Genomic DNA, 16446 nt, shown 5'->3' on the forward strand with positions numbered 1-16446 from the left:
AGATGAGATAGAAAAAAAAAAGGTGGGATTGCAGCTCTCAATTCTTTGGAAGTAAAATCAGTATTATTTTGGTGTGAAAAAAGTGGAAAAAGTGAGAGAAACTTATTTAACATTAAAAAAGACATTTCCGTTGTATTTTTTAAGAATTAATATTAGACAGTGACCCATTAATAAATTATATAATAAAAACTAAAATGTTTAAATTAATTAGTTAACAAATTAAAAGTAAATTATTAATATAATATATTAATAATTAATTGTTAGATAATAGCAAATTATTCACTAATAAAAATTAAAATAAAATGTTAATTAATTATTCATTTAATTAGTAATGCTATTGGCGCTGATGCTCCCACCACTACTCTTTTACAACCAAACAATAGAACCTAAAAATTTTACACCCATTTTCTATTTCTCATCCCATCCCATTCCATCAAAATCTTCCCCCAAAGCAAATATAAATGGTATTCCTCCAATGAAGAGTTGTGAATTTCTTAATGCCATGACCAAAAATGGGTGTAAGGAGCCACCACGTTAATTTGCAAATTTCACAGAGGACATAATCCAAGCTTTCAAAAGGGTCTTGCAGTATGGATTTTCCAGTTTATCAGAATGCAGAACCACTTCCCTTTGTCTTTCCCAGCATTACATCTTTTGCTTCATTAATTTTAGAAGCGAGGTAATGACTACCGCCTGCATCTGGGTGATTTGCAACCATCACTTTTCTGTGTGCCTCCTTCACTTTTTCTGGGGTTGCGTTTTCCCTGTCATGACATACAAATAAATAAATAAGTAAAACATGCACCCGCACACGCGTGCAAAAGTTAGTTATATTCTTCTGCTGTAAGGTGCAATGGTCGGATGTGTTGAGAGTCAGAAATAGACTGAAAACGAGCTGAAAATTTTACATAACGATTAACTGCCATATCTATCTACACAGTATGATGGTTCGTGTGTTTGACCTTTTTGAAGCACAAAACGGGTGAAATAATATAGGAGCTTTGTTTTATTACATTCGATAGGGATGCAGATGAGGATACTGACATATAAACACCTCTCCATTTCTCAAAATCATGGATAACATGCTGACATCCACGCTGCTACTACGTACCATTTATTCGAATCTAAGGCAAATTTAATGAAAAGTTGATGAAAGTGTTGATGGAACTTCTTTTTGTTTTTTTTTTTTCCGGGTAAAAGAACTTTTTCAGCTGCTTTGCTCTCAATCTGTATGGAATTTGTAAGCTGGCTTTCTCCCTGGTGAGATTCACCGGGAAACTGTTGTAATATTTTCATCTGTTATCAATAAATTTCTTACTTTCCCTTTCAAAAAAATAAGAACTTTTTCTATTTACCTACTCAGAAAGCTGCCTTGCAAAGAGTTGACATCCGTGATCACGAGAATTTGGAAAAGTTTTTGTGCCGTCCACCATTCTGATGCAACCCTTCTCTATCCAGGCTTCGGACCAGTGCTGTAAGGCAGGCTTACTGGCAGAGTTTTTTATAATCAATTGACCTAGCATTTAAATGTTGATCCAATGGTTGAGATGGTCACTCAACACCACTCCAAAAGAGGCATGGGATCAAACCCAAAGAATTGCAGGCTCTCCATGGTTCCCTATCCGTGAATCCCGCTAACTCGTACTGACAGACTGACCCAAACACTGGAATACCAAAAATCAAGAAAAAAAAAGAGCTACCACTTGAATATATAAGAATTTTCAAACCTTCACCACATAGGTGAGCATGCTAATCCTTCACTGGGCATTTTTGTCCACCCAATTCATCAAATGCTCCCTCTGTTGAATGAACTTCCCTCTTCACAAGGATATTTAAATAAGAAAGCATTGAACTGGTTATTTGGAGTTATGCTAATTTCGTAATATGGACCATTGCTTGGTATAATTATAAAACCTCAGATTGGAAAGCATGAGAACGTTGAAGTCTCAGAGCAGCCACTTCATGAAAAATAAAATCAAGTAGTTAGTAGCTACAAAAAGATACCCAATGATTTTCTGTTGACATGTTTTGCCCTATGTAATTTGTAAATTACCACCTGTTTACCATCGTAGTCAAGGCAACACCTAGCAATAACATGCCCATGGAGAGTTGCCTCACTTGATCACCAAGCTAATTTGTATATGGCACAATGAAATACTTTCATATTCTCCATTTTTTGAGATTATAATAACAAAATAGACATTTCTAAACTAAAATATCCATTTTGTATGTTTACATGCTAGCTTCTTTTTATTACTTTCTCATTTACTAGGGTTCAACTGACACATGTATCGGTGTATGCTGTCTTGACCCCTCAAAGAACTTGAAATTTTATCCAATCAACATATTCTTCTTCTTTTCCTAGGACAAAAAGAGGGTCTCAGCCCCTATATTTTATGAATTTCCTATTGTTTCTTCTTTTTCTTCTCATGTGTATGTTGATTTTTATACTTTAATACGAAAGTTTATATTTGTTATGAAGATTATAGATAATTATTAATGAATGATGGTTTCCGGTCTCTATGGAACCCAGGGAACTACCTTAGGATTCATGTTTCTTATTTTAAAAAAAAAATCCATCCCTATGCAACTAGGCAACAAGGCACCTCCTGTCACCTAGGCTCATCTTGGCGCCTCGAAAACTATGCTGTTTACTAACAATAGAGAATAATTAAATTAGTTAGGCAAAAGATGACTATTCAAGGTTAGGTGAATCCACCAAGTTGGTGAATGTTATCAAGAACTATACAGATTACAGACATGCAACGTATGTATTTCTGGAGAAAAAGTTCCCTAATTGAGTGAACTAGGGAAGCTTCCACAGAACATAGCCTTTTGTTTTGTCATTTGTAACCAAGGATCTTGTTTTTTTCATACCGGTATAATTGAATTTAAATCTTCACTCTATTACAGTGATTTAAAATGTGCCAGGCACTCGGGCAAGGCACATTTTAAGGTATGTGCCTCACCTAGGCCCCAGGCACAGCACTTTCAAAATGTACGCGCCTGGTGTACCTAGGTGTGCACCTAGTGTGTCTCGCACTTCAGCCAGAACGTGCACCTTTTCGAAATTTGTACTGTTTTTCTATTTATAACCTAATAAAAGATATATATTAAAAGATAACTAAAATTATAAAGCCATTTTTTGTAGGGATTAAGAATTTAAGAACTTAAAATGGACTTGTTTGGGCTTGCCTCAAGGGGCTTGGTACAAAGGTTGCTTGTAGAATTAAGAATGAAAGATGTTTAACATCACATTATCTATTTGAAATAATGCAATTGGGAGAGAAATAAAGAAATTAAAAGTTTGGCATGCTTGAATATGTTTTGTATGCTATTTTTTATTTTATTTTTGCTTCTTTTTTTTTTATTAATCAACAATAACTTTCCCCTTTCCCCTTTACCCCCTTTTTTTTCCCAAAGTGCTGATTGCAGGATTTGATTCCGCATCAATGCTGGGATAACCCAGCTAACACACCAACGAGCCAGCCCTCGATTGGTTATTATTTTTGCTTTTTACACTTTAAATATGTTTTATATGTTATATTTATGTATTATAATTTGAGTTAATAGCATTTTAAAACATTCAGTTTAAACTAAGGTTTCAGTTTTTTAATTAATACTTTTTTTAACATTTTCTTAATTTATTATTGAATTTTTACATTTTTTTGCAATTTTTGAGTTTTTTAATTTTGTGCCTTGATTCCAAAAGGCACACGCCTCACCTTGCATCTCGGGCACAAAATGGCCATTACACTTTTAAAACACTGCTCTACTACACTTCAAAATAACCAATTATTTACCTCAGGCCAAGAATAAGAGCTGCTTCCCTTTTTGTCATGGTAGGTTGGAAACCACCATCATAAAATTTACGAATCCTTGGTGTGAGTGGACGTGTCTTGAAAGCTTGCCAAGCTTGGATTCCATATCTTCCTGCAAGAGCAGCAGCAGCTACTGCAAGTCCAGCTAGAAATGGTGAAGCCTGATTCACATGAATCAGCATTATTCTCGTTAAAATTACTGCAGTGTCAATGCTTACCTTGAGAAGAGGAATGCTGTACTATCTATCCTAGATTAAAGTTAGTCCCCTTCCCTATTCATTTTGTCAAGTAAATCAGTTGACAAGTACTATGACAAAAAATGATATTTAATCATCAGATATCATCTAATAGTAATATTTCTGAATGAACCACTGAAAATAAAATGCTTTCTGATACTGATCAAAAAATAAAATATTTTCTGATGAAATAGAAATGAGCAAACAAATAATGTTATAAAGGCTTTGGAAAAGATTCTTAACAGATGTTGGAGAATGATAGCACCATCAACAAGTATGAAAAACATTGACTAGAGAAATGGGGCTAGTAGATTTTCCATTAAAGGAACAAGGTTCATATGGTCCTAATGACCAAGAGGTTACCAACTTAAGAAGATTGGATAGATATCTACTCTCTCTTAAGAAGGGTGATTATTATACAAAACTACTGCAAGAAATTTATTAGCAAAAATTCTCAATCAATCAAAGTAGATAGGAAAGAAGCCAGCTTTCAAGACAGATGAAGGATAAACCATCTGAACCATGTTAACTGACAAAGTCTACTTTGCCAGCTCATCCTTTCTAGATACATAAGTCCTCAAGTATTTTCATTACTTTCAGCCAATGTCCTTTGGACTTCCCTCACCGTTTTAAAGCTTTTAAGGTGCACCAAATCATTTATTCTCATCAATTTCATCAGAATAGCTGACAAAACAATTTATTAGAACAACCTTAGGTTCCAATCATAGGTTCATTTCTAATTTTATCCTCCCTAATTTTGTCAGTAATGTATTTCAACATCCAAATTTCAACCATGGGATGTTTTTTCCAAGGTGTTCAAATCTCATTCCATATCAAGCCTCATAAAGAACTTAAAAATATTTAGAAACAGAAGCTTCATGTATAACATACTGTCAATCTTTCAGCGACAGCCCACAAATTTGCACAAATTCCATTCGGTTAAAACACATTGTTTAGAAGCACTTTCTGCACCCAAAAAAAAAATTCATTTAAAGCTGTCAAGCGTGCGTCTCTTGTGCTTGTGCCCATCTATCTTTATGTGAGCATGTGTATAAATTTCACAAACGAAACAAAATGAATAGCTACGTTAAAACTAACGAAAACCTAACTCAATGTCATCGAGCCTCCGCTAGTAAATAGTCAGGGAAAAAAAAACCCTAAACAAAAGAATACTCAACACTCATCCCGGAAATCATCACCGCAAATAGATAAACAGGTGATAAAGGTTAAATTTTTCCCCTTCTAGGAATAGGAATGATCGCTGGTAGATGACCTACCCTCTAAGACGAATCAAACTCAACAAAACGGAGATGAAACAGTCAAGTACAAGAACCCAGAATCGATACGACTTTTTTTCTGATAGATGAAATTGACAGAACATACAACATTGAAGAAAAGAAAAACGCAAAAGAAAAGAGTGAACTCACCATTTCACGCTAGAGATGTGAGTGAGATTGATGATGAAGCAATCTCTGTTTTAGTTTGGTAAAATCAATCTCTCCTTACGGTCTCGGTTCTTGCCTTCTGGGTAAATTAAAGCCTAAAACTAAAAGCCCATAGAAAAACCGGTATCCGGTTCAGGAATCTGGACCTCCGACCGGAAAATCCAGAGACTTCTGCGGCCTCCGACCCCACGTACACAAAAGACTTCTGCACGCCTGTGGTATGGGGACCATGGGGAGGCTGTGAGAAAACATTTTGGCTGCGTTTCGGAAACGATGCAAATGGAGTGTAAATTGTAGTTCAGGGGAAATTTGCATTTTGGTTTATTTTTATCTGTGTTTGATAACATTATATTTATATATTTACAAATGAGAGATTAATGCATATTTATATTGATAATAAGATGTAAAAGTACATCGATAAAAAATAAGTAAATTTGTATTCAAGTGGCCTTTTGATTAAGAAAAAAAGTGTATATTTCATTAAAATTCATGTTTGCATCCATTGTAGTTAAAAGTCTATTTGGTAAGAAGGTAAATTTGTCGATGCAAAACCAACCTAATTTTATAATTTATATGAATCGTTTTACACTCTATATATTTGCATTCACATTTATTTGCATCATTTCCAAACACAGCCTTTAGTTCTATCGTCGTCCCAAAAGAATCAGATTCACATACAATATGGGAAAAATCTTATGATATTGGAAAGACATGATATCAGAAAGACTTTAACCAATCACAACCCTTGCGAATTTGATGAAGATTCATCTAATTGATTACTATTTTTATGATGCTCATTGATTGGTTACAATTTCTTCTAATATCATGTCTTTCAAGCATTATAGTCAAATCCATATATACTCAAATTCAAGTTTGATCTAATGTAATAGAATTAATTAAAAATTAGGGTTGTGTTTGGTTTTCGTGGGCATTTATTTAAAAAACGCCGCTACATCAGCACCACATAAGCATCGACATTTATTGCAAATGAAGCAAAGTGAAACAACTGTTTGGTTTCACCATTTATCAAATAAACGGTAAAAAATTGAAACGCTTTGATTTTTGTGCACGGAGCATTTGGAGAAATGTCAAATTCTTATTTCCCCCAATGCCCTAGCATTTTTTTGAAACCAAATGCTAATGTGGCATACTTTAATGGGTATTAATATGAGGTAGAAAATAAAAAATGTTTAAAGTAAAACCCAACCAAATAACAAAAACATGATATGTTTAAAGTAAAAAAAAAAACATTTAAAGTGAAAAAAATATAAGTAAATGTTTAAAGTGAAAAAGTACAAATAAACAATATATCTATAAACGCCCATGAAACCAAACACATACTAGATATCCTTTTGTCACATTTAAGTAGGGCTGTCAACAGTCAGTTGTGGTTACATTCTATTTGACAGACCCAGCTTGACCAAACTAATTATAGTGGTTTTAGTTCTGTGATTTTGTCCCAGTTAATAATTGGATCGATTATGGTTTTCACTTGTTCTAATCAGCTCAGACCCAAATCCATTATTTTGTAAATAATATATAAAGGTTTCCTAATTTTTTATATTTTTATTGTATTTATATTTTATGTGTAAAAGTAAAATTCGAGAGGTAATATATAAGATAAACTTTGATTAAAAACACTTGATTTATTAATATATGAATAATTTATTATTTTATTATCATATATATTTATTGAAATTACATTATCCAAAACCAATTTTAGGTTGCTATTTATTTAAACAATTATAGCTCTTAGTATAGTCGAGTCTAATCGGGTCAGACCTGATTAGCACGACTATTAATCATGACTGTTCTTGGTCTATGGTTTTGTCCCAATTAAAAATCGGGACGTGGCTGTCCCATTGACAGCGGTAATCAAGTTAGTAGATTTTGCTAATTTCAGCTTTACCTTGCACTGTTAATATGAGTAAAATATATTTTAGTATTTGACTTTTTTTACCACAAAAACAAACCCGTTTTAGGTAGATTAAACAAATCCTTCCATAAGAATAATGCAAAAAGAAGAGGTAAAGAGAGGTTTAAGGGGTTTTTTTTGTTAAGGCTCTAGGAGGAGTATAAATGTAAATATGTACAGTATAAATACAAATAAAATAATACAAAATATAAGATTTTACACTTTACATATTTGTATTTGTACTCCTTTCAAACATAGCCTAAAAATTTAAAGTATTTTTTTTTAGAAAATGTTAGGAAGAAGTAAAAAAAACACACGATGCAGAATTCTGAATTCCAGCCCTCCCTACTATTAGCCCTCTGCCCTCCTATAAACCACATCCTGCCCGTGAATTTAGCATCAATTCACGGTCAGGATGCATCCCCCTGTACTTCTCCGGGTATTTCAGTCATCAAACAATCGTTGATTTTTATATAAGGGCAAAATTAGTATTATAATATGTTTAAATTCATGACATCAATAGTTGCTAATAGCTTTAAAATTAAAGGTTAAAGTTTAACAGGAGGAGTCTCTAAGTCCCTTTATCCCCAAAAGTGAAAGGAGGTTTAAGGGCAAATCAAAGTTCATGGAGGTTTAAGGCCTTTTTGGAAAACCCAGAGAAGGTTTAAGGGATTTACCATTTTACCCTATTAATAAAATTAATAAAATGAACTAATAAATGACTTTAATATTATATTTCACAAACGAAATGAATTAAAAATAACTTGTATGAATTTTGTTCTAATGAATAATAAAAATGCAACATTAAAACCAATTTCACAGATAGATAGTATGTAAATTTTAAATATATACTTATATTGGATAACCTTCTTTAATGGAACTCAAATTCGCACAACACTATTTGAAGCCCTACTTGAATGACTTTTTTCCTATAGGATTTGATCCTGAGCCAGTTAGCCACCATCATTTGGTGATTGGCTTATTTCAAGGTCCAAAAGACCTCACCTCACATCGAAAATGCTCAAATCCGACTTTCAATCATATGAGACAATATAGCTTACAAAGAATAAGAGGGGAGAGAAGGAAAGGAAAATACTATGCAACTCTTTTTATACACAAATTACGAATTGCAATTTACACATAAAAATGACATTGTTTTGAAGGACCGAGATTATATCGTTTTTCAGACAACCATGCTTTAAAATTCATTAAAATAACTCCAGGTTCCTTGCATATTAAAAACATTTTTATTGCAAAAATATCAATGATGGGTTTTTTTTTTTTTCAAAATTTGCTCTTACAGTTCAATTTGGAAGGAGTAAAAATACATACAAAATACAAGGTTTTGCACTCTAGCATTCAGTGTTGCTTGAAGCAGTTTAAAAATGCTCAACAAAGAAAAAGTAAGGGAGAGGCAGAATCGCCTTCTACTTCTAAAAACGATTCCCCTCTCTAATCCATCTTCAAACTGCAACTTGATTCTGAAGTTTAAAGCCTCGACAGAATGCCATCCATGCGATGCCGATGCACTAGTTCAAAATTTAAGTTAGTATGTTTTACCCGTTTACTTATATGTCATTCTTCATTGAAATCGAATTCCTAATAAATAACATAATCATAAAGAGGTCTGCACCAGCATACGTGAACAGAACAGGATTATACATGCATCCACAAATTCGGCTTAGTATAAATACATGATTAAAAAGAGCTTTCAAATTCTTCATAAAACAATATAATTTATTCTTACATAAAGCTTCGTCCTTCCAGGAGGCCCCCATCCATCAACATCTGCTCCATCAACCCTCAATGAAAAAGCAACTGGCCATGCCTCCTACCAGCACACAGCAGTTTTATTTTCCTGGTGATGAGTAGAGCTAAGACCATGAAAGCTTATTGAACCAAGACGAGAAGAGAATGCCGCCGCTTGTTTTCTAGTTCACTACAGTATCAGAGGTGCTTTTTGCAGGACACATGGAAGAAAATTTACAAAACCGACACTTCCAACGCTCCTCAACCAGAACATACCTGGCTTCTCTCTCTCCTGACCAGAACTCAAGACAGCACTGAATCTGACTCTTCACCCACTCGGGATTGTACATGAACTCATCTTCACCAATCAATGAATTGTCTCCTTGGAATTCATATCTGCACCAATCAAAAACTGGTTTTACATTAAAGGAAAGACTGTACGTAAGCATTCATCTTATGCATGGGAAGGGAACATACAGTTAACAGTACCCTGGGGAAAAAAACCACTGAAATGTTCATAACCATCCAAAATCCACTGAAATATTCAGATGGTTATATTCACTTGAATGGTCAATTTGTAACATGGGAGATATACCCGGATAGGAGTGGTTCAATGCTTACATTTTACCTATACCAGTATTTGACAAATTATTCTCATTGGTGTATTACAAAGCAAAGGTCTTAGAGGCAAGTCAAAAAGTAATCTCAGTAGGGACACCCTGTTTAAGTCACATGGATTTTTGGTGTAGCCAGCCAGCCAGGAGACCAAGTCACTAAACCCCTTGATTTGGCAATCTGATTACCTTCTGGATAGACCATCTTATAATACACATCCAAATCAGCTCTATGCCATTGATCCATCCAAAGACTAAAACATTGATAACATGAGTATCAGTGCATATTGATATGGCCAATACTCACCTTTTTTTTATTTTTCTTCTTTTTCTTTTTTATTTTATAATGATCAGGGGGTTGGGGAAGAGGACTGGGATGTTTTAAATGTTTAAAAAAACTGTGTATCGGTGTATCTAAATGTATCTGGGTACACCGATACCCATACGATACGACCCATGAACAGAACTCTTTGGGCTGCTTTCCAAGATTGTTGGGCTGAATCTCACTATAAAAAGATGATGCGGAAAATATGTGGAAACCTTTGAAGCATCCAATTCTGCAAGCTATAAAACATGCATCCACATATAGTACCATTCCCCATGCACTATTTTGGTGCAAAGGACTTGCAATTAGTTAGAAATTGTCATAAGTCTTAAACATTTTTATCACCTCAACAGAAGCTGGTCATTAGCTGGAGGAAGTGAACAGCATGTATTCCTGAAGTACACCATTATTTCTTTGAGGGTCTGTACATGCAAAAGAATAAAAAAGGGAGAAAAATGAGTATAAAACTGTTGAAGTTATATTAGCTGCCACCGACATGCTTCTTTTTTTTTTTTTTTTTTTTTTTTGGGGGGGGGGGGGGGGGGGGTGTATTGGTGATGCAGCTTTTATCCCCCATAGGGGCCAGGTGCTAACACTATAGACCCAGTCAATGGGTTAGTAACAGGGTGCACACGACTTGGAGACCCACACCTCCTCAATACAAGGGATGCCTTATGACCAACTTGTCGTCAAGTAGATTGGCACTTATGTATTGGTCCATGTCATTCATTCATTTTGTCTCTTGGATCAACCATAACCCAAAAATGACACTGCCCAGGCCAACTATGGAGATCAAATTGGCCATACCAATGCTCAATAATTTAAAAGATATAAAACAAAGAATTAAAAAAGGCCACTACCCAATGTTCATCCCATCTATCTGGGGACTTGAGAGGGGTAAACTGGGTACAGTCCTAAACTTTGGCTTTTTTTGGCATAAAGTGGATGCCCTCAGACTCAAACCCACATTCTCATGCTTGCCAACACGAGATTTTACCATTACATTAATACTCAAGAATCTTATAAGCTTCTTAGTTACAGCCAACTAAAATATCGAGCTTTTCAAAATTATGCTCCAACCAAAAAAAAAAAAAAAAAAAAAAGCTCCAGTCAATGTTGCATGGATCCAGACACAGGAGTCCAAATCCAACACATGCCCAAGAGTCTAAGTCGACAAGATGAGAAAACATGGACCCATTGGAATGTCCATGTAAAAGTATATACTATTAAAATAGTTCATTTTTTATAAAAAATAAAATAAATAAAAAAATCCCATAAAAAAGGGGTCTAAAATGTTTTTCTTTGTTACCAAGTAAAGTTCGATATGAAAAGTGGCATTTATATTGTATATCATCTTTTATGTCAAATAATTTAGGAGATAAAAAAAGGAATATTACATACAACTGTCCTCAAGAATCCATGCTGTTGGACTCTGACATGTGTCAAACATGGAAGCATCATCCATCGAGGAGAGTCCAAGCAACAATGGCTCCAAGTGTGTGTGTGTGTGTATCAGATACATGAAGAAAAGGACCAACTTGTAATGCATGGAAATAGACCGTTGATCGGTGATGGGAAAATCCTTTACCTGTGCAGGGAAACCCGAGCTAGCAGTCTGCTCTTTAATTTCTTTGGATAAGGTAATTTCAGGATTCAACCGAAAGAAATCAAAGAAATGGTCGGAGGGAAAATTATCACTCATTACATTGTCCCATAAATACTTATAGCACATTAACTGAAGCCTGCCAGAAAAATATTACACTTCATAATTCATCAATTTCCAAGTCATCCTTATGATATAAACAGCTTCTAATAAGGCAAAAAACTAGAGATTGCTTCATTAAAAAAAAATGATCCTAGTAAATTAGCAAGCAATTTTTCAAGATAAAAATGCTAACCACATCCAAGAGGGGAAAAAAGTATATAAAAAAGAAGGTAAAAAGGTGCATACCTTCCATTCCTCTTCTGTGCTTCTGATGGAAGTGTAGCTTGAGAACGAGTTTTAGTGTCCACTAATAAAGGATTTCTAATATTCCCGGTTGAAGGCATTCGGATTTCATCAATTACCCCGACTGTCCACACACCTTCTAGAAAACCTATCCTGAAATGTTAAATGGGTAATCAATCTTGTCAGTAGAAATGCCAAGTACAAAGTCATCAAGAATGTTACAAATCTGGCATTAATGTAAGTTAAAATCCAAGGTCCATTATTCTTATTGAAGCAATGGAAGAAACTTGAACACCATTTTGCACAAAACATGCAGTTAGAACCCATCAATCACCTAGAATGATTTATCAATATGGTTCACCTGCTGACTTCAAAGGAATTTCTAAAACCATCCTTTCACTTTGTCAGGGAAGACAAGGGCACTTGTAGTGCAAGTAAAAGATTACTTTGCTTGAAGGAACACAATGGAACCAACCATTTAATGCATCACACCTAGGCAATACTCTCCCTCAATGAAACTCAACCCAGTCAAATGATTACCTACCAACTAGGATGCAACTCTGACAAGTTGGATGGGGTTGGCATCCAACTTAAGCACAACCTGAAAAACTGAGTTGTAATTAAATCCACCAAAAGAATCAGCAGTAGATTCTCAGCCCAGTGATCTCATGTTATATACTTAAAAGAAGTACTAGCACCATGCCGCCGCCAAACTAGAATAGAAACTGTTGTTACAATGGTAGTCGTAGTAATAATATTAAAAAATTTTGCACATTCATGTTAAAGTTGGGTTGGCTTGGATTGCCTGAGGCATCCTCTAAGTGCAATGGAACAGAGAGATAAAGCAGACTCTCAATATCCATCAATCCATATTCTTTTCTCCTAGTTCATTTGTTATATGATCATAGTAGAAAGCAGTTGATACAGGGTCCAAACTGATTTTACATGAATGAAATTTTAGAGTTGTTTAGATGGTCTTTATGTTGCATATCATCCATTATACAAGTCCGTTTCTGAAAAGAATCTAATATAAAGGAAAAACGCGTATTAGCAACAGATAAAGATAAACTGGTTATACAGATGCAATACATTCCATTCCATACCCAACTGAATCCTCATCCAATTACTGATGCACAAAAAGGGCATTGGCATGCAACAACTGGATAATAATTCTACTAGCAAAAGCCAAGGATGAAAATAGAAATTACCACAATGGTACCCAACTTACAGCGGCAGCTCACGGGTCATTCCTTCAAAGAATAATTGATTTGCCCCAACAATAAAGTTCATGAGCTTCAAAGCCCAAATATCTTCAACAGACTTCACATGAATTTTTACTTTTTTAATAACCTGTCCTATCACATGACAATATTAGGATCATATATTACATCTTATATATAAGGTCAAATATAAGCAACAGCATTTGCAAATATAAGAAAGAAAATGTGCATTTTATGTTTTGAAAGTAAAGGTAACAGTGTTTTGTCATGTGAGGGTTAAGATGTCTGTAAGTGAGGGTTAAGATGTCTTACCCCTCCAATCTGGTTGTAATTTCCATATATTTTTAATAAAATTACTGTTATGATAAAAAAAAAGTAAAGGTACCGGTAATTAAGAAAGTTTAATAATATGTAACATCAATAATTGAATGTGTCTGTGATCACTTCTACTTGTACTCGGAATCTAAATAAGATTTTAGAATCATTTAGATACTCTGTGCAGCATACCTATGAAAGCATAACCAAACAATACTGTATCATACTAACTAGTCGGTTTTAGTGTTATGAATAGTTCTAATATTTGGAATTGCTCTGTAATATTGGTGGCAATATTTGGAATTGCTCTCCCTAAACTTATGCATCCCTTACGCTCCTAATTATAATTATATATTTGATTTGATTACATTTCTCCAAAATACAAAATTCACTGATTTGCGCAATGACCTGACATCAATGAAGGAATAACATAAAAGTGAAGGTGAACTACACTTTTTATGACACCTTAGCAAAAGAAAAAAAAAGACAATTTCTATGATACCAGAAATGTATGATACTTGAAAAACTTTAATCAATCAGAAACCCATGTAATTTCGATGAATGGCATACTTGTCCTGAATGAGAAAATTTATTAACTTACATGGCATTTTCCATGAAGTTTCCTCATATCAGATTTAGCGATGAATGGAAAAAGAAGCACACAGAATGACAGAAATAGTACCATCAATTTCTCGATTTCTACAGCTAAGGATGGAAAGGACTTGAAGATTTATAAGTATGAGTTTCTGATAGACAACTGAGAGAAAAATGGCAATGGAGTAGTGCAAACACAAGAACAAATTTTTATTCTATTTTAAGTTTGAAAGCTTACCTCTTCTTCTAGCTTCTCGTGTCGAGCAGTGCCTGCTTCCATAGCTTTAGTTTTTTTGGGCTTGCCACGGAGGAGAGAAAATTCCATTTGTTTTTCACACCACTCCTACTATCATAAATAAGCAAGAAAGGAAAATTGAAGCTTGATTAAATCAACTTTAATCGAACTGAATGAAATTGTAAAATTAAATTTATGCTACCACCTATGCTAACTTTTCTAGACAATAAAAAAGTACATTGTATCGACCAAAACAGTGCAAAAGATATTTTAAAAGGACAATGAAGGAACAGAAATGCCAAACTTTTCAAGCTTTACAAATGCTTCAAGACCAGGAAATAATAAGGAAAGATGGGATACGATTAAATAAAGTGTCTTCATCTAAAGCTTGGCCAACACCTGTCTGGAGAATGATATCATATGCACTTGAAAGTCCTGAATGAATGCAAATCTGAACCCAAAGTTCCCATTATAGTTTACTATGTTCAGTCAATATAGTGGCCATTTCAAACATTCAAGTTTTGTTTTCCCGCATGACTTTGGTGTTTCCATGAGGCAACAAACAATATGAATAAGGAAACCTAATATATGCAGCTATAGGAGATGCTATACCATCACCGTCAACGAATGCTATAGACCCAAACAAAGAGATAAAAGACATTTCACATTTCATTAAGTTATATACCAAATTCTTGCAACAGGAAAAGGGAAAACAAATAAAATTACTTCAGCTCAATCAATTTAATTTCTGTCCATTACATAACAGAAGAATCTCAGTCAAATTAAACTGTTAATAACAAAAAAGAAGAGAAAACAAGTGGCGGAAAAATTCGTACCGTGGAAGTTATATCGGTAACCGCCATTCCCTTTTTCCTCCGAAATCGATATAACAACGATTTGGGTACCTTGACTTTCTTCTGGGCACGCCCTAAATTTCCCAAATCTTCGACGTCGTTAATAGTTTGGGTCTCTGAACACCCTGATAATGGCCTTTTGGAATGAAACGTGATGGTTTCAGTTGATTTTGCATTACTTTGGAATTGACTGGAGGAAATTGTAGATAAGAGAGAAAGTCGAGAAGGGCAGGACGGGACAACTGAGGAGGAGAGAGAAGAACGAGTAGCAGCCAAGGCAGCTTCGATGAGAGCCATTTCTTCTTCGCTGACGATCTCAACTGGGATTTCAGGAATGTCAATGGGGGATGATTTGATCGGTGATTCTGTCATACTCATCTATGATTCAGTTTTTAGAACTAACTAACCGTTAAGCTACCGCGATTGAGCAATACCTTATGATTATCCGTTTTCTTCCACTACAAAAAAATTTCCCTAAAACCTTGCTCACTATTCCCACCGAGAATATCGGGTCACCCGCTGACTTGCTACCTTTGCATAACGCATGGTCGCACACCAGTGCAGGCGATACCGAAAAAAAAAAAAAAAGGAGAGAAGTACCAAGCAAGATCGGAATTTACTAGGCCCAAAGTATGGGGGAATGCATACGGTATGCTAAATTCATAGGCAGGATTTGGTTTATAGGAGGAGAGGGCTAGTTGTAGGGGATTGGAATTTAGAATTCTAAATCGTGTTTCCGTACTTTTCCCAAAAAAATCAAAACAAAACTCTGCTAATATCTTTCGTGATTATTCTAAAATTTTATTGTCTTTAAATTTCTAATCCGGCCCAATCCACTAATTTCTGGGTGGTTTGGCTTTTTGTTGGCCGGCCGGCTGACGTATATTCCATGTCTAAAAATCCTATCCCCTCCCTCCCAATTCTCTCCCTCAATACCATTTTCTTGAACAAAAAATGTGAAAGAGGTTGTTTCTATTTGTGGTTCATTGAAAGTTTGAACCTTGATCTATGAGCATTAATTTTATGATTCATGTGTATATGTATTTTCATTATCTAACTTTGATGTGAGATCAATTTTAGTGCTCATAAGACTTCAATTTTGATCGCATGATCATCATTAAATAGTTAGTTATTTACAGAATAATAACTGCATTCATGTTTCATATGGTTCACGA

The 16446-nt window shown here is 34.7% G+C and overlaps 2 protein-coding genes across 3 annotated transcripts; both read right to left on the reverse strand.

Annotated features, from left to right (window-relative positions):
* Positions 1-292: 292 nt before the first annotated feature.
* Positions 293-5802, reverse strand: LOC148868324 (mitochondrial import inner membrane translocase subunit TIM14-1). 2 transcript variants are annotated; one of them, XM_088968422.1, is made up of 3 exons: positions 5485-5802; positions 3804-3982; positions 293-764 (listed from the first exon to the last, which is right to left on the reverse strand). In XM_088968422.1, exons 1-3 carry the CDS (start codon positions 5485-5487, stop codon positions 608-610), a joined length of 339 nt encoding a protein of 112 aa, XP_088824548.1. In that variant the 5' UTR covers positions 5488-5802; the 3' UTR covers positions 293-607. The 2 variants fall into 2 exon arrangements, with proteins under 2 accessions (XP_088824548.1, XP_088824547.1); XM_088968421.1 differs by having other exon boundaries at positions 3804-4093; positions 5485-5562.
* Positions 5803-9002: 3200 nt separating this feature from the next.
* On the reverse strand, positions 9003-15967 carry LOC148868325 (exonuclease V, chloroplastic-like). Its single transcript, XM_088968423.1, has 7 exons — positions 15254-15967; positions 14421-14525; positions 13282-13403; positions 12057-12206; positions 11694-11847; positions 10451-10527; positions 9003-9562 (listed from the first exon to the last, which is right to left on the reverse strand). Exons 1-7 carry the CDS (start codon positions 15647-15649, stop codon positions 9349-9351), a joined length of 1218 nt encoding a protein of 405 aa, XP_088824549.1. The 5' UTR covers positions 15650-15967; the 3' UTR covers positions 9003-9348.
* Between the last annotated feature and the right edge of the window lie 479 nt (positions 15968-16446).

Source organism: Nelumbo lutea, chromosome 2, assembly GCF_056320005.1.
Source record: "Nelumbo lutea isolate HS-2025 chromosome 2, American lotus-T2T, whole genome shotgun sequence".
NCBI classification, from domain to species: domain Eukaryota; kingdom Viridiplantae; phylum Streptophyta; class Magnoliopsida; order Proteales; family Nelumbonaceae; genus Nelumbo; species Nelumbo lutea.

What these genes read in the sequence shown, in the direction of transcription:
- LOC148868325 (XM_088968423.1), bottom strand. Translation starts at nt 15,649, where the DNA reads ATGAGTATGACAGAATCACCGATCAAATCATCCCCCATTGACATTCCT. An exon ending in TTACCGATATAACTTCCACG is followed by an intron (nt 14,526 to 15,253) that starts GTACGAATTTTT and finishes TTATGATAGTAG; the next exon opens with GAGTGGTGTGAAAAACAAAT. An exon ending in AATGACCAGCTTCTGTTGAG is followed by an intron (nt 9,563 to 10,450) that starts GTGATAAAAATG and finishes TGATTGGTGCAG; the next exon opens with ATATGAATTCCAAGGAGACA.
- LOC148868324 (XM_088968421.1), bottom strand. Translation starts at nt 4,003, where the DNA reads ATGCTGATTCATGTGAATCAGGCTTCACCATTTCTAGCTGGACTTGCA. An exon ending in GCTCTTATTCTTGGCCTGAG is followed by an intron (nt 765 to 3,803) that starts GTAAATAATTGG and finishes ATGTCATGACAG; the next exon opens with GGAAAACGCAACCCCAGAAA.